Source organism: Apis dorsata, unplaced genomic scaffold, assembly GCF_000469605.1.
Source record: "Apis dorsata unplaced genomic scaffold, Apis dorsata 1.3 scaffold_1055, whole genome shotgun sequence".
NCBI classification, from domain to species: domain Eukaryota; kingdom Metazoa; phylum Arthropoda; class Insecta; order Hymenoptera; family Apidae; genus Apis; species Apis dorsata.
Window position 1 is genome coordinate 45649 of NW_006264153.1, and position 19473 is coordinate 65121.

Below are 19473 nucleotides of genomic sequence, written 5' to 3' on the forward strand. Positions count from 1 at the left end.
TGGCACTGATATATAGCACACAAAAAATGAAGCATTTTTATAAAAATTTTATTAAAAAATAAGATCATTGTAGAATAAATTCTTACCTGCATATTTTTAATAAATCTTTACTTTTTCTTCTTTTCTCTATTTCTTTTCTTTTGAAATATAAATTTTTATTTAAATTTTAAAAGCCAAAGTAATTTGTTACATATTATCACTTATTATTATCTTTTTTTTTTTTCAGAAATATAAATTTAATCCGTTTATGATATTGTCGAGGAGTTGCTCGACAAAAAAAAAAGAAAAAGAAAAAAAAAGAAACGCGTTTGTATTAAAAAACTATGGAAGAAAAGCATATAGATATATCTAACAAAAAAGATTTCTCTTGACTTAAAAAACATCAAGGGCACTTCTTGCACGTATGGTTACGTTATCTATTATAGCAAACTTGTCTCGATTGCTCTTTGCAACGGCAGTAAGTTCTACACTTTTTTTAAATGCATAGAATTGTGCATTACCCATCATCAATCCTACCGAGGCACGAGCGTCAGGTACAGCTTGCGATCTTTTAAAGAAATTCGTCATTAAAAGAAACTTCTCGATCGCGATTTAATCTATTTTCTGAACCGTGGAGGAATTAAAGTCGTCGGCGTTGGTGTTGGACTGCTGCTACATGATCTGCTCAATGCTCTGTGAGGTTCAACACTGAGAAAACTTTTATCAGTGGTTGGTGGTGCAGAGGAGATGATTTCTGATTCTCCTGGACTAGGACATCGTCGTTGCGAGCAAGTCGATAAAGTACTTCTCGATAATGTTTGCAATGGTATTTGATAGATTCTTATTGGTTTCCAATCGCTCTGATTATCTGTAGAAAAGAAAAGAACGTTTTTTACTTATTATTTTTATTATTTAAATTATAATAATATTCTGATGTAGATTATTATATATTATATTTAACACATTCATTACTGATTACTGAAACATCGGCCTATTTGAAGTTATGAATACTTTGCCGATTTATCCGATTTTTTTCTAAACTAATTGTACTTAAATACATCTCTATTGATGCATATTATTTCATTTAATTTAATTGTTTTATCTAATTATTTCTTTTTTGTTTTCCTGATTTATCTTTCTCTGCTTTATTTTTTAGAAATCACGTATTTATCGATATTCACAATACTACTGATTGTATATAAATTTCTTTATAAAAAAAAATTTATAACTCATAATTATCATTATTATAGAACCTATAATCGTTAACTCAGATATGTATTAAACAATTGTATTATGAAACATACAATTGTATTATTCATTCACATTGTGCAAATAGTTGGAAAATTATGATCCATTTTGAAAAGGCACATACTTTGCAGATTAGATCGAGACGACGAGGATTGCGCGAAAGGAGGAGGACTGGAAACCGGTTCCTCCTTGTCTGGGGGCTTTGAATCCAGTCGGATTCTTTCGCATTTTCCTGGCAAAAACTCCGGCGCTGTTGTAGCGAAGAAGATGTCTTGCTTTGAGGTGATTAGATTTAAATTTGGCATGGCGATCGTATGAACCAAATTTCCGTTGATTATCAATCGTATTTCCATGGTATCATTGGTAAAGGCGATCACGTAGGGAAAGGCACAAGCTACAAATTAGTATTTAGGGATTATTAAAAAATATATATATTTAATAGGAATGTTATATTAAAATGTAAGTGAATAAAATAAAATTTTACCTATTGCTGCCGGTACGGAATTCCAATTAAAATCGAATTCCGTTGGTGCGGTATTTTCTTCCAGGAGTTTTTGAAAATGACACGTATCTACGATAAATTAATAGACATTAAGAATAAATTATTAATTTTTATATTGTTTAATCTCTGATTAAACTTTATATCATAGATCATATGTCTATGTATTTAAATATAAAATTTCGCATCTTTTTTCCTTTTTTTTTTCAATAAAGTTTTAATAAGTATACAATAAATATATAATATTGTCTTAAAAATTAATTTTTTTTTAAACAAAAAAGAAAAAAAAAGAAATAAATTTCGACAAGCATAAATAATTCAAAAATGTATTAAAATTTGAGATTAATTTATATATGTTACATACTGTTGTAACAAAGTAATAATTCAGGTTCCTCGTCTTCGCAAAGATCCAATGCAGCTACTAAATGTGGTTTTGGCATTCCTTCGATATGAAGAATTCTTGTGCTTCCAGATGCTGAGATCAATTCAAAATGATGTCGAATACCGCAGCAAAGTGTCCATTCATTGTTCGAATCTGTATTTTCAATTATCGTTACTAACGATGGGGTTTCACTAGCGTTGAAGTCTTTTAAATGCAAAAAACCCTCGACAGTGTCTGTGTCTGCGGCAGAACACCACGCGGTCCATGCAGCATTATGTTTCCATTGAAGAACTGTTAAACGTCGTCCTACTACCGCACACTATAAAATATTAAATAGATTTAATCACCAATAGATTAAATAATCAAATAGATTTATCACTTAGAAAACTATCAATCATGAATATATTTAACAATAGAAAATTTATATCTAAGTGGAATGTATCTTCACTGTTGAACCACAATGCAACCATAACGAGATCAATGAACATTTTATGTATTTGTTGGACTTCATAAACTACAGATATTGATTGATTGAATCATTAAAGATGTAAAAGGTTAACGAATCAGTAATACAAAAGGAACATTTACCATGCGCAAGTGGGAACCACCAGGCATTGTAATGGCATATAAATGACAGCCCCGAGCTCTGGGTAATCTCCTTTCTTTTATATGGGCTCGTCCTCGAACAGCCAAGGGACGAACACGAGCATGAGTGCGATGGATCACTGGTTTAAATTTCGCAGTAGCCCGCGTGAAATTGTCGTAATCATTCTCTTCGCTTTCATCGGCATCGTCATCCGCATCATCCTCGTCGCCATTATCTTCGTACTCTTGATCGTCCTCACGATCGTTCAACACTTCGGCTGACCTATTCGCCGTATTGTTCTCGAATTCTTTTAGACGAAAAACGTAGATATTGCTTTCTTTGCCTTTGTCGCCGGCACGAAATAATAATATTCCATGTTGTTCGACTACATCTAATTGTTTTATTTGCACAGATTCGTCAAAGATTAGCCTATGAGACAAGCTATCTGGAATAAAAAAAAATCATAATGTAATGAAGAATTTGAATGTGAATTTATTACAAGAAACTTCATCTTACCTTCGATTAAAAAAGTTCCATTCTCACTAGCAAGGATCAATTTGTTATCCAGCCAAACATCTCCACAGACAACCTCGTGAGGGAAATCAGGATAGATGCATCTTGGTTCCCAAGGTCTTGGCTTCAATGGGCCAGCCGTGGCCAAAGAAGTTGGCGCCAAACCTCTGACAATTGCTTCCAGTTTCAATGCTTGGCCAACGCGCACCATCTCCACAGCACGTGTCTCCTCGCGACGTCGACCTGGAGCCTCCACGACATCCGACAATGCTCGTCGGTTTAACATACTCTGTGAAAATTCGATCGATTTTCTTTTCTACGGGAGAGGGGATACAACCAATACACATGACAAAAATTTTCTTTTTATATATTTTTCTTCTTTCTTATGATTATTTGTTAGGTAAATGTATTAGGATTTATTGCAAAATTGAATTGGATGGAAGAGTGCAACATATTATATTTTGTATATTATATGTGAAGTAAAAAAAAATCTTCTAAAAATCTGCTTCATGCGATTTTTATTATTATTGTACATGGATATTAATAATCGCGTTTGAAATTTCTTTTATTTGTGAATTGTTCTTGTGGAAAGGAAATTAAGAGATACTTATAGGGAAAATCTATGAAACTATCAATGCAGAAATATTATATTGTTAAATACACTTACGTTGCTCTTACTTTCTTGCGAATGTTCTTGATACATATCTCGAAGAAGAGCATCTAGGGTTCTTTCTCTTTTTTGAGCGAATGTTGGCGTGTTGAACGTAGCCTTTTCACCATTTATTAATTTCACGAGAAGAAATTCTCGTAGAGTATATGGATCCTCAAAAACAGGTGGACAAGGAAGGCTTGGTCCGAATAGAGGAACATTTTCGTCGCAATAAATTGCCACGCGCCATCCTTTATCATTTTCTTCGGCCGATACCACCGCAAATACATCTATATTCATAAACATGGATAAAGATTAATATCGATCTAATTAGAATTAGAATAATTAAACGATATTTCGAAATAATTTTGGAAAAATTTTGAAATATATACTTTTTCATCGAGTTATTTAAACAAAAAAAAAGAATTTTTAATTTTTAGACTTTTTAAAACCGCGCACGTGAGACGTAACGATAAGTTAGAGGCAATATATTTGTTTCTTTCTACTTCGTTAAAATTCGGCTGAATTCGTCCATATTCGTGTCCGTACAACTTCAGTCAAGTTTAAATCTAATTTTACGCTAAGTAGAAGAGAGATAGATATAGAGAATAAGTGTCATGAATTTTAGAAACTTACGAGTAAATTGACTTCTAATGCAATTCGGGTTGAAACTGTCTATGGCGTTAGGATCATCCGTATAAACGATGTTAACGATATCGTTACCGATATGTCGTTTTCTCTCCAGCTGTTGTGGATTGTCCTTTGAATAAGGAAGCATTGTACTCACATGATACATCACTTCGTGTCCTGCGTATACCGTATAATAACTTTCTTTTCCAGTCATATCACCTGGTAACATTTACAAGGAAAACGATATTTATATAACTGTATGGAACAGATAGATAAAATAATAGTAAATAATAGATAGTGGAAAATGAAACCTGAGAAAAATATTTATTCAGATGTTTCGATTTCAACAAGGAAATTTTTATACTTTATGCATGTTACAATTGAAAATTGTTATAACGAATATTGATTGTCATGAAAGGCTATTTGTAATAATAGAAGAAAATAATGAAAGAATTATTGTAATAATGAAAATTTACTTACGATAATAATGCGCGAAGAATTATTACGAAATATATATTTCTTTTTATAAGATTTTATATCAGAGCTTTTGAAATAATCGATATCGAAAATAAAACTTCCAAAGTAACATTCTATGTAACACATCTACATCACTAGAAGAAAAAATACCTTTTATATCTAAACCACCACGATATTTGTCCCAATTCTTTAGTCGTATTCTCTCACCCAGAATTTCGAGAAATTTGTCGAAACCTGGACTACCCTTTTCTGTAAATGAAGCATATAAAGATTCCTTTTCGTATTTCGTCGTTTTGATATATCATAAATATTTATATTTGGAATATATATATAATAAAAATATTTTTAATAAATAAATAATTCAATCTTTCGTAATTGAATAACAAATTTAATTTTAATTTTCTACAAAAAAAAAAATAACAATATGAAGTAAGAAATAACAATAAAAATAAATTCATTTTTAAATAAATGCAATCATCATTGTTGTTGATGATCAATAAAGTCTCTATAAAGGAAAACTTATCGAATTATTAAATTTCAAGTTTTAATCGATTTACCATTAGATAACATCTCATCATCGGTTGTTTGTCCTTTTTTCGCATATATCACGCCGAATTTGAAGTTGACAGAACCTTCTTGTTCTTCCAACAAGAGCAGATCCTGAAACACAAAACTTTGACAAATGATCTAGAATCGATCCTTCAAAGATCATTAATGAATATATTGGTATTCTATTTATTTTGAAATATCGATTATTCGCAAAAAGGATTTCTATTATTAACAGGATTTTTCATTTAATACCCACCTTTTGAATTTCTGGAGAAAATATTTCACGTGGTGCCTTGTCGAGCTTTTCCAGTCCAAAGAAATTACTGAAATTTGAATCACCAATTATCATTCACCTATCCACTCAAGCGAAAATAGCACAATATTTACCTCAGGATCTGCCTGATTGTCATTGTTTTGTTTGCAGAGTATGGCAGCGATATCTTCTGTGCGCCCTAAATTTTTTCATTTCTTTTTATTTATCGTTCTATAATTTTCATTAATTTTTCTTATTTCTTTATTCTTTTATTTATTTTCGTTAATTTAAATTAGCAATTCTAATTCTGATTCTATAAATTTTTTAATATTGTCATTTTTTTTTTACATTTAATATTTAACATTTAATGCACAAAATATTCCCTGCTTTTTTATATCTTCTATTCTTTAGCAATCACTTCATACAATGTCTATCTCAAAACAATCTGGGTTATACATATATACAACATTAGTAAAAATAAAGCACAAAATAAAACTATTTTCTAAAATTGCAAAAGGAATCTTGTTTCTTAAATTTACAATTCTTTTGCAATTTTTCATAATATCTTTTCACTCTTCGCATTCATCTTTAATATTTGTATGATTAAAATGCAAATATTTATACATAAGATAATGATTAAATGAAGGAAATGAATGGATTAATTCTTTGATATCAAAGATTTCACTGTTTTAATCAATACTCACGGTTTTTCGCCATAAAATAACTCTGTAATGTGGTACGCTTTGATCACTGACTTCACTTGTCACAACTGAGAGAAACAAAGGATTTCTCTCTTGATCCGCAGCAACGTAATTTTGATGCACTAAAAAATATTATAATGAATAAAATTTTTCAATATAATTAAACAAGATTGAAAATATTTTTGAATTTATAAAAAAAAAAGCTACATTTACTATACTATGAACATGAAAGAATAAATTCTTATATAAATAAAATAGATCATTGCATCAAATTTAAACAAAAAAATACTCGAACAGCTGTTGAACTCCTGCTATCTAATGCATTTAGTTATCTAAAATTCTTAAAAATATCAGCATACACTCTACTCACGTTTTCCGAGAAAGTACTTGAAGTACCAACGAGTCTGATATTCAGGATTTTCCAATATCGGCGTACTCGGTGATCCGAACATCTGCACATGTTCAAAATCAGTTCAACCAGAAATATAATCCGACTTTATCAATAACCAAACGGCGGAAGAGAAAATGAAAATACGAGCGTAGGATGTGACTTTGTTTTTTTTTTTTTTTCAATTTTTCGTCAATAATTTAAATTTGTTCCTCTTTTTTTTGACGTAGTTTTCGTTTCTTCATTATTAACGATGTATTTAATTATCCAATATTTTTTTTATTAAATTTTTCAAAATTAAATTTTGCAAAAAAAAAAAAATTAAAATAAAAATATTTCACCTATTAGAAAATATTATCTATCATAAAATAATCATATTATAGTATCTTAACGTTTACGATAAAAAATTCAAAAGTAAAACTTTCACAAATATAGAGATAGAAAGGAAGAATATAGAGGGATGCGAAAAGAGGTAATTATGCATTTTTCTTACTTCCTCCTTCTCGCCAAGGGAATCACCATTCTCTACTCGAAATCTTCTTCCATTGTCAGACCCGTCTTGCTCGATTTGCGGCAGCTGAAAGACGATTTCAAGCAGGCTAACATTAGATCACGTGGTACAAAGAAAAGGAAGGAAGAGATAGAGAGACTGTGTTCCAGTTTCGAAGGGCTATCGTTACGCATGAAAAACTGGCGAAATGAACGCCATTTTATGACCTTCTTGCCTTCTTCTCTCCTCTCTTTCGATCCTTTTCGCGTAACTCTCTTCGTGAATTATTTGTTAATTAAATTTTGACATTGATAAAAAAAATTATGATAAAAAATCAAACAACCGAAAATCGAAAATCGGGATAAGAGAGTTGAAGTTCAATCTCAATATGGCCGAAGTTTCTTTTGTATTTTACGAAACATAAAAAAGGATGGAAAAGAGAGTCAAAACAAACATCGTTCGTACTCGCCTTTTCTTTAATAGTGTGGACAAATAGAGGTCGCTTATACCATTAGATCACTTCGAAGTTATTCATAATTTTGATTTATTTTGAAATTCATATTCATCGATTTCATAAATATGTACGCATAAATTGAAAACTCACCATTTCGACGCTGCCATAATATCGTCTGGAGAGAACACCTCGCCTGGAAATGGCATCCGTGGTAGACCTAAAACATCATATAACGTTCAAAGATCACTTGACAAATTGCTTTTTAATGCCACATTTCTGATTAACAAAGGCGATCAAAACAAAAAGGAGGAAACAGTCTTTGTAACGAGTTTTTCCCCGATATTTCTTGCTTTTTGCCATCTCAAGATATCTAGGTTAATGAGGGCAACCTGCAAAAAAAGATCTAGATTGCATCAATTAACATTTTATCTATCTAAATTCTTTTTATATAAGGTACTTGATTACAATTATTTTTGCTAAAGTTGTTGAAACTTTTGTAGTATCGACAAAATAGTATTTTTTTCTTTAATTTAATATAGAAGAAGTTATATAAAAATCGTTTATAATATTCGTTGATTTTTAAATTATAAATATATTTAATCTATATTTTAAAAATAAAATCAAAATTATGATGTTAATATTTGAATTTCTATTTTTTAATTCTTCCGTTTTCGCAAATTTTACTAGAACTTAACAAAATCGATATCACGTGTAAACAAAAAAATATAATCCAGTAAAGTTATTGTGGAGATAATATTCTACGGAGATTAAGCATGAGATATCGCAAATTGATTTTTACTCATCCGATTCGTTGAACGAGATACGTAATGTCACTGCTACAATATATCTCGTTACGATATATACTATATTCTTCGTTTTTTAAAATATAATGCAATAATATTTGAAACAAATATATAATATCATTCTAAATCATAATAAATAAATATATAAATAATGTATTTAGATTATATGTATTAAATTATTAAATAATATATTCATTATACCTGTGTAAAATGTAAACGTAAATATGGACAGCTATGGATAACGTTCGAGTAATGATAACATTTTGGCCAACATCGGTCAATATCAGATAAAAAACAATGAAAAAGATCCGATAGGATTTAAAGTCAATTTCATCTTTAGCATTGTTCATAGGCAAATGTAAACGCCCATGTTTACAAGAAAGGTTAAACAGTACTTTTCAATAAACTACTTAGAAGTCATTTCATTTCGATTATACATCGATGGTAGAGGAATTAAGTGACTAAGAAAACAATTAATGCGACTTGTGAAAAAAATTTGTTACCCCTGAATTGAATTATCGTTTGATTAAACGTACACATGATGACTGGCCCGCCGATGAAGGAATCTTGATTGTGCGGAAGACAAGGCAGACACACAAACCGATCTCGACCTGTTTCTGCGCATCATCTCATGCGCAGCCGGCAATGTTTCTTCCTCGCTATCGCTCTCCGTTACCGAACTCCCGTTTCCACCACCAGTGCTCTTTCTTCTTCCTTTGCTTCGTTTGCATTTTTCTATACCGACACCAGTCGATGAGGTCGAGGTCGCCAAAGAGGAGACCGGTGACACGTTTGTGGATGAGCTACTCGTCAACGAGACTCCTCGCAAACGAGAGACAAGCTTCATGTCTAAGCATAACATCTTTACGAACTTGTTTTACGAAAGTTCTTTTTCTTTTTTCTTTAATTTCAGATTGATTAAGATTCTTTCATAAGATCTTCTATGTTGACTTTTGGAAGTTGAATTTGATGGGCATTATCATTACTATAATAATATTCGTTTAATATTTATTTAATTTTTCATGAAAAAAAATTTTTTTATATTTGACATTTTGTGTTATTTATTAACATTCTTTTTAATCATTTAATTTCAATATTTTATTTATGTTACTTGTAAGTATTTAAAACAATACTCTATATTAAATTGTTCAGTGATTTTAATCTTAATTTAATTTTTATTTAAATATTTATATTTAATTTGAAAATTATTTTTTGTTTAAGTTTTATTTTCTAGACACAAAGAAAAAATTTTGCAGATCTTTAAAAAAAAAAAATTAATTTAGAAAATTTTAATTTAGAAAAATTTAGAAAAGTAATTTATGCTGAATTTTCGTTTTCCTGTTCTATCTCAGCTGAATAGTTAGAGAATAAGATATCTTTGGCCATCGAAAGTTTTACTTGTGCCAATTGTATATAGTACGTATTACAAAATATGTTCAATAAAAAATTTGATAAACATTATTTTAATAAACTGAATTTATTAAATAAATGTATAATATATAATAATTTTCTTTATTTTTTTAAATTATATTTAATTATATATAAATTATATATAAATTTAAAATTTTTAAAGTATAAAATGATTCTGAATATTAAAAACTAATACACTAAAAAAAATATATCTATTTTTCTTATTATTCTTTATTTATTCATTTATATTCTATATTGTTTTTTTCAATACTTTTGGATTCATTGTATAATAATTATAAAACTGAAACAAATATTTTTTTTGACTAAATTTATAAAAAATGGATAAAAGGAAATTTTATACAGCTCAACGAATTTTATTTTTTGTAATTCACATTTTCACAAAAATGATATTTTTGAACGATAAAATGAAAATTTGTTTGATAAAATTGTTTGATAAATATGGAAATTATTTTATGGAAAATTATTTTGCAAAAAAGAAAAATTATCTCTTATAAAACTCTTATATTTTTAATATTTTTGCAGTCATTGATAATTACATTTAAGAATAATTTTTTTCCTATTTAATAATAAATATTTTCCTATAAACATTTTTATAATTAATATTATATAAATAAATTTATAATTTCAATAAAATTTTCAATTTTAAAAAAAAAAAGAAATTATTGTATTGTGAAAGTGTTTGTGAAACATTTCAATATTCTCCAATATCTAAATATTAATTTAAAAATATTATTGAATGCTTTGTATATTTTAATGTCAGCTTTCAATGACCAAAAATCAATAATTATTCATTTGAATATTGAATATGTATATATTTAAAAAATCCATATATTCCTTATATTTTTGATTTAAAATGATTAAATCGATAACGAAATCGAAGAATTATACAATAAAGATCATAAAAAAATTTATTTTATAAACATTCACTATCATCATAATAAAATATAAAATAAAAATTCCTATTATCTTTTATGTATCGTTTAAATTCTTTTAACAACGAGTAATTCTCTGATCTCCATGTAGTTGCTTGAACTCTATAGGTTAATAGCATTGATGCTAAGTTCTGTGAACTATAACCATCAATAAACTTCCATCATACAACCCTTTTTAAAGATCCTGTTTCTCAGACGCATATGAATATCGATATCATTGACCGAGTTTCATCGATATTATCGTTCGAGTTTTCAGAGGTCCGTAACCTTTTCGAGGATCGTCAGTCTACATAATAAAGAGAAGAGAGCATCAATGTGACACTGAATCCCTTGATTATCTTTCTTTTTTTTCTCTTTTTCTCTCTTTCACTTTTTTGCTTAACGAGACCTTTGACGTTGAATGAAACTGTGATGATTGATAGGTGGATTTTATTAATCCTCTATAGAGTGTTTATTCGTTATATTCTTTCTCTTTCACAATTGCGGAACCAACTGTAGCAAGCATAACTATAGAAACACGAAATTCTAACCTTATTTTATCTTTGTTAACGAATGTAGTAAGTGACAAGTAGCGAAAAGTAAAGAAGGATTGAAATATTTGAAGAAATTTATGATACATGATTTTAATATAATTTAACATAATATAAATTATTCGCATCAATGGATCCAAGAGAATATATTTATTTACCAATAATAGAAATAATATTTAAATATAAATATCCACGAAATGAGCATATAACAGAAAAATATTGTAAATTGATTTTTCTTTTGCGTAAACTATGAAGAAATTACATTATCTATATTATTTATATTCTAATAATAAATTGTTTCAAAATTTTCGTAAATAATTTCTAACTAAATTTAATCTAAATTATGATTCTATTTCATTTAGATTGTAATATAATTAACCGAGTTTCTTCTCATAAAATGTAATATGTAGAATGCATTCATATATTGACATGAAATAAATAATTAATGGAAATAAAATTCATTTCTATACACTATTAATTGAATGATTTTATTAAATTATTTCTATAAATTATTTTAACATTAAAAATATAATTAATAATTTTTGAAAATATTATTACAAATTGGTTGTTATATAATTAATTCAATTTTGTACATTTTCGTTTAATTTTTAAGAAACCAATTAATATAATGTATTGTTAGAATTATTAATTGCACATGTGTGCAATTGCTCATTAAAAAAACTAATGATATAACACTACATTTACATCATATACACTATTCTTTTCGTTCTATTTTTACGCGACATATATTAGTTCTAACCACTTATGTTTTAAAATTTTCGAATTGTTATACTCCAAAATAATTCATCTTAAAAATAATAATTGTAAAAATAATCATAATATTTAAATACAATTAATATAATAACAAATAAATATACAAAAAAGAAATATGGTACAGTCTTCAGAAAATTATAAATATTTTAATAATATTAACATTTTCTTTATTTCCATTTAAAATACTTCTGCTTTTTTCATAAAAATATAAAATAATATTTTAAATACTTACAAGTTTCGTAATACTGTAAACTTTTTTCAAAAAATATTAAGAAATTGTCAAGTAATAAATTTGTTACCTCGCGATGCCCTTTTCGTTTCGTTATTATCATGATTATTATTATTTAATCGTCGAATAATTGAGAATTAATCTTGGATTATCTTTCAAAAGAATAATTAAACCGAAAGGTCCTCGACCTGCAAAGACGCGCCCGATCGCTCGCGTGTTACTGTCTCCTGAGAAAACGTTATTCTCTTATAACATTATCTGCGACACACAATTACGAATAATTTTCTCGATGTGCATTGCTTCTACAAAAGCAATTATTTTCACAAACTTGAGTCGAATTTTTAATTGAGACGATCACCGGCAGTGAACAATTCATCCGATTATAATAGCTATGCACAGCCACTGTATTTGAGAATTCATAAACTCGTGTCTAGACGATCTCAATCTCGAACACTGATCCTTCATATTTTTGTAAGAAATAAAAAATATAAGAGAAAAAAATGGAAAAAAACACGCGATGAGAATGATGTTATTTCGTTGATAAGTGAAATATTAATATAAGATCCAACAGATCAAGATGATTGAATATTAGATAAACGAACATTGAAACAACCGACGAGTTTTCCACGGGTCTGCAACCCCTACTGACAGAGCAGGACACGACCCTTTTTAAATGGGGACGCAGCGAGCTACGATGAGAGAGCAAGTACTCGTGGTAACACGGCGACTCGACGACTGGCGCCGCATCGTCGAGCTCATTAGCTCTCTTTTCCGACCCCCACTAACCTCCCGTCCCTACGCTTCTCCTGTGCTTTCTGTCTTACCACAGCAGTTACGTCTTTTCTGCTCGCGATGTTTGCCATCTCTTTCTTCTTTACCGGCTGGTGGCGTCCTCTTCTCCCTTTTTTTTCTTTACCGTATTGTTTTTCTTCTTTCAGGATTCTATGTTTTAGATATTATATATCTTTATTATAATTTCACATTTCAGTTTTTAATTGTTTCAAATTTTTTTTTTACATTTTTCATATTTTTTTTGAATCATGGAAACATATTCACATTTTTCGGGTTATAATAAAATTTTTGTCTTGTCAAATGAAGATATTTGCTTCTTTTTAATTACATTGAAGAGCTATTCTTTCTATTGATTATGATTTGCTTCTGGGCTTACAAAATTAGATGATTCTATATATGTATATATATGTATACATATATACATTTCTTGAATCTTCGTTTTATATATACTATTGATTGTTTCGTCATGTTTTCAATATTATTATTTTTTCTATATAATGATTTTTTAATTTATTCTTTAATTTATTATAAATTTCATTTTTAAAATATTATATTCTTTCTTTTTTAAATTTTTATCAAAATCCCATTTTTTAATTAAATTCTTTATTTCTTCTTAAAAAAAGCATAATTTTTTTTATCATTTAAAAAAAGTAATAATAATATGAATAATTATAACACAAAATATCTAATATTTAATAGAATTTTTTCCTATATTTTTAATTATCGATTGCATAAAAAATCAGATTTAAATAATATAATATGAAATAATATAATATTATTAAAGCTTTATTTATAATTATAATTATAATTATATATTATATATTATAATTTAATAATATAATAATATAAATTATAAAATATATATTAAGATTTTAAATTACATTAAATTTTTAAACATTTCTTATTTTTATTTTTTTTTTCTTTTTTTTGGCATTTGATTCCTGTCTTTGTTGTATGGAATAATAAATGAATAGCAACATGAACAAATGTTTGTTTTCTATATGTTTGAAATGTTTGAAAGTATACATATTCTTATTTGTGGTAAAAAACAAGTATAAGAAAAAGAAGGAAAAAGTGAAAAAATGAAAAAGACAAATAAATTAAAAATTATGAATCAGCGCCATCTTTAGAGTCGTAAATAAAACATACAAGGGAAACAAATATTAGGATAGAAGGTAGGAATTAAATGCTAGCGCCATCTCTTGAGTTTTAAAAATATTTCTTTAAAGACAGGATAAGATAGGGTAAAAATTGACCGTCGTGATATCTCTTAAATGAAAGAATCATCTTATAATAAAATATGATACGTAAAAGATGACATTTATAGTTATTTCTTATTCTATTTTTATCTTTTTTTAACTATTTATTTTCATTGTTTATATATATTTCATTTGCGATATTTAAATGGCACTGATTTTACAATTTATGATCTATCTTTGTCCTTCTCTCATTATTTACTCTCCTTGTCTATATTTGTTTTTGGCGCGTGTTCACAGATATTAATTGTTGTCAATATGTTTTCATTATTTTTCTTTCAAAATTATGATAATACTGCTTTAATCTTTAAAAAAAAAATATATATTTAATTATTATTTTTAAAACAATGATCTCGTATACATCATTCTATTTCTAAAATATTTTTAATTTCTATTTTAAAAATTTTAATTTCTATGTTTAAAATTTGTTTAATTGTTAAATTAATTTTAATAATTTATTTTTATTACGCTTTACAAATAAATTTTCAAAGTATAATTATTTGATGAGACTTTGTGATGTTATTATTTTTCAACGTATAATTCTTGATTAAAAAAAATTTTTGTTCAAACAATTAGAAATATTATATTAAAAAAATTACTCTTTGAAAAATGATATCAAATTATTACATATATTCAGTATAGAATTTACAATATTCTCTTTGGATATATTCATTATCTAGATTGAGCTGCAAGTCATATGAAATGTCGCGAAATATAGAATCTACATTGTTCTACATAACATTTCTTCGATGATTTTTTTGTTTAACTAAAGCATAATTCATTATATTATAATGAAATATAGATTTAAAATAGATGCAATGGATATAGAAATGTCAAATGTCAAATATCGAATATCAAGTATTAAATGTAAACTATCAAGTATAAAATGTTAAATGTCAAGTAATAAACGTTAGGCGTTAAGTCTTTAAAAAAAAAAGTTAAGTATTAAATATTTGCATTTCAAGAAATTTAATCTAAAAAAAGAATTACGCATAGAATAATGTATAAACACAAAATTATTGAAAACATTATAATTCACACAAAAAGAAGCTTTTTCTAAATTGATAAAAACTATAATTAATTCAATCATAAATTTAAAACAATGATGAACAGATAAAAACATTACATTTAATTTTACTATATTATTATCTAATAACTATATTACTATATTATAATTATTATACTACTTTACTATATTATTTTACTATATTATTATCTAGCAAATTTTTTTAATAAATAACTTTAATAAAAAAATTGATAAAAATTATTGATTTCATTGTCATGTCATTGATTCATATTTGTCATTTTAAATAACTTGTATTTGCATTTATATTTGTATATATATATACATATAAAGATTATATAAGATATATGTATATGTATATAAATGCAAATACAGGTCATCGAATTGACGCAATTCTCGATATATTCGCGAGACAAAGTAATCGGAAACGGTCTATTTCTCTTGAGTTCGTTTTCGTGCGCAAGTGCTTTCCATATCTAACCCTAGTATACATATATATACACACATAACACCAACCGCTTTTCTTCTTGATCTTTTCGTTCGGCATTTTTCGCATGTATCTCGTATCCGATCATCGATTCCAATCCTCTTAGGACTTTATGTTCGTTCTGTTATATCTTTTCTAACTCGAGCTTTTCCCGATATTTTTGCGCATTGTTGTCCCTCGCGTCTCCCTGTTACTTTACTAACCTCTACGCTCCCTGTTTGCTTCGATCTCCCTTTTTCTTTTTTCTCTCTCTCTCTATCCATGAGTCGAGATGCGCTGCAGTCGACTTCCACTTGGTCGAGCGTGATCGAAATTGATCTACGCGGTACAAAAGAGTGTATCGACGGTCGGGACACTTCGGTCGGGCCGATAGCAAAAGAGTTAATTATAAAGAGCCGAGCATCAAAATCCGATACGTTGTCCATCGTTGTTACTAACGGCGATGACCAATGAAGCCTCAGTGCGCGTTCGCTCGATCGCGAACTGAACGTCGACCGGTTTATCGGACATGGTAAGATCGATATGTAGCGGCAGATAGGTTAGAAGAAAGAGACACTCGATTTCATAATAAAATAAAAAAACATGAAGTTCGTTTTTATTCAGCCCGGGATTATCTGAGAATCGATGGTTATGTACCGGCATATATGTTTTATTGTGATTGAAGAAAGATTAGTTTATATCGATGGCAACATGCAACTTTTTTTTTTTTGTAGTATACACAATGTATGCTGTAAGCTGACAAATGTAAATAATATGGTATTATAACTTCGAAAATCATGATAGATTTCAGTGAAGTTTATTTGTACTATAGTATATTTTCGATTGGATGATGTTGTTGAATATCTATTATAAATCCTTTTTAATATGAACTTTCACATTGAATCTAAGAATCGATATAATCTATAAAGAATTACACAATAGAAGATGTTCTATTTATTCTATCGAACACGTGCCTCGCTATATATACATATATATATATATGCACATATAGTATGTTGCTATGAAAACCGGCTCTTCGATATATTTTCATCCTGTTCATGTAACAACGATAGAACATTAAAATATTTTCAAATTTTAAATATCAATTTGAAAATTTAATCCAATTAAAATTAATCTATAATATATGCGAATAATTATTTATTTTTCTTATTAAAAAAAAAAAAAAAATTTCTCTTTAAACATCGTAAATTTTTTTTAAGAATTAATTTTTATTTATAAATCTTATAATAATTTATTTATAAATAATTTATAATTTTTCTAGTGAATTTGTTATTCCCTTGGTTAATGTCTTCCATGAACTCGCAGAAACGACTATTTTATTAATCCCAGATTTCAAGTTGATTGCCTCTAAACAGTTAATGGATTACGTCGAATGCTTCGAGAAAGTTTTATCTTTTATTGCAAAACGGGAGCGTGTGAGCAATGAGTCGGGTATTCGAAATTAACATCAAGTCAAAGTTTTACCTGTTGCAGCGGAGCAATCACGGAAATTGCAAACTCCCCCGCTTTACATGTATTCACATGCACGATTTCGTGATCTTAACACGTCAACCTTGACCTTATTAGATTTTCAAAGTCGATATCTCTTTCTAATTTAAAAATTGTTTCGCAAGAATTGTATCGTTTTTACGTACATGTTGAACTTTTTATCGAATTCATTTATTTCCAACATATCGAAAATAATCGACAATGCTATCGGTTACACATGTGATAATAATTTAAATGAAAATTTCGCTTCGAAAAGTATCTCGATATAAAACGTATTAAAATAAAATTTTTTTTTTCTTTTAATTTTTGAATTAAATTTGTTTATATCAAATAATTAAATTATTTCTTGTCAAATTTGCTTGATTCGTAATATATAACGATAATACGGATACAATATTCAAGTAAATACTCTAGACATGAAATTAATTAAAAACGTTGAGAATATCGACATATCGATAATTCCAGACATTAAAGCATGAAGACTAACTCTTAAAACCTATCCATCGTTATCTCTTTTGTTCACTAATGCTTTCATTGATCTTTTAAGTGGCTACCTATTACTCTTCGTTAAAAACTCCTTCAAATAAAAAATAAAAAAAATTTGTAAAAAATAACTCAAGCATAATATAATATGTTTCTAATGTAAATTTAAAGATGCATTAAAAAACTAAAATAACGCCTAACATTTAAAATAAATTCGTATAAAATTTTTTTTTTATTTTAATCAATGATTTATGAAATTTTTTCTGATTAAAATAAGATCCATATACTATATAATTTGAATTATATTCATTTGTTTAATAGAAAAAAATAAATTGTTTATATTAAATACATAATGATTCAAATTATATTACGTTTGATTTCGATTATTACAATTATTCATACAAATTAAATCACGATTTTTCCAATAATTAAATTACACCTACGCTTTTTACAATTATAAAATATTTATCACATAATAAGAAAGAATGTATAATGTATATTCAACTCACCGTGCTGTCCATGGTAAAACTTTGGTGCCTTCCAAACTGATGCTCCTCAATTCATATTTGGATCTGTGGCGAAGTGGTGAACCAGGCGCTGTAGTCGTGTGGACAACGTTCCTCAAGCTCTTCGAGCTACTTCCGGTGAGTGCGTGCCTCCTACCGCCGGCACCTTCTCTGGTCGATTGATTTGTCGATCTTTTTAAAGAACTCATTGTTGATAAGAAGATTATTTTCTCAAGCAACAATTCTCTCACATCTTTCTCGAATATTCGATCTTTGAAAAATTCTTCTCAAATTCGAGAATCAACTGGAGGAGAACGAATCTTAGCAATACGCATGTTTCTTTATTTTTTCCTTCGGAAGAATTCTATTTTAAATAGCACTTTTAGAATTTTTCTTCTCGTCCATTGCAAAAAAATAAAAATTCGATCGATTCGATAATTCGAATTTTGCAAAATTTTGCAAAAAGATGATGGTTTTTCGACGATTTCAGATTTCTTTGGTCCACTTTGTGATTTCAAGAATTTTATATGTATATGTATTGTTACAAAAGTACTTTTTTAAAATTGTTTCTCTTTTTTTCGAAAAATAGAATTTTTTTTTAAATTATTTTTGCAGTCATCGATTTTTTACAAATTTTATCGTAAACTTTTTCGAAGACTTTTCTTTTAAACAGTATTATCGAATTAAATGTTAATTGGAATCTAAAATATACAATTTCGTTCAGAACGATTTTAACTTCAAAACATTTCTTCGGTTGTTTTCAAAAATTCTTCAATAATCTCATTTATAGAGTATTAATAAAGAAGGTTTCCATTACTGATTGAATTCCTCTTGTTTGAAATTTCACGTTCAAATTGCTTGATCCACTTTGCGATTTCCAAGATAAATATATCGTGCCACTTTCAAAGAATCATTTAAATCACTTTTTCACTTCGAAAAA

The 19473-nt window shown here is 27.8% G+C and overlaps 1 protein-coding gene across 6 annotated transcripts; it reads right to left on the minus strand.

Moving 5' to 3' along the window:
• Positions 1–219: 219 nt before the first annotated feature.
• LOC102678737 (GTPase-activating Rap/Ran-GAP domain-like protein 3) lies at positions 220–18973 on the minus strand. 6 transcript variants are annotated; one of them, XM_031514538.1, is made up of 19 exons: positions 13100–13275; positions 12568–12956; positions 9138–9586; positions 7949–8015; positions 7348–7431; positions 6837–6918; positions 6470–6588; positions 5900–5964; positions 5769–5835; positions 5521–5623; positions 5114–5212; positions 4493–4705; positions 3875–4146; positions 3211–3523; positions 2697–3139; positions 2091–2427; positions 1712–1798; positions 1352–1621; positions 597–847 (listed from the first exon to the last, which is right to left on the minus strand). In XM_031514538.1, exons 3-19 carry the CDS (start codon positions 9461–9463, stop codon positions 597–599), a joined length of 3198 nt encoding a protein of 1065 aa, XP_031370398.1. In that variant the 5' UTR covers positions 9464–9586; positions 12568–12956; positions 13100–13275. The 6 variants fall into 6 exon arrangements, with proteins under 6 accessions (XP_006624442.1, XP_006624441.1, XP_031370399.1 ...); XM_006624379.2 differs by having other exon boundaries at positions 220–847; positions 3211–3457; positions 12568–13249; XM_006624378.2 differs by having other exon boundaries at positions 220–847; positions 3211–3496; positions 12568–13248.
• Between the last annotated feature and the right edge of the window lie 500 nt (positions 18974–19473).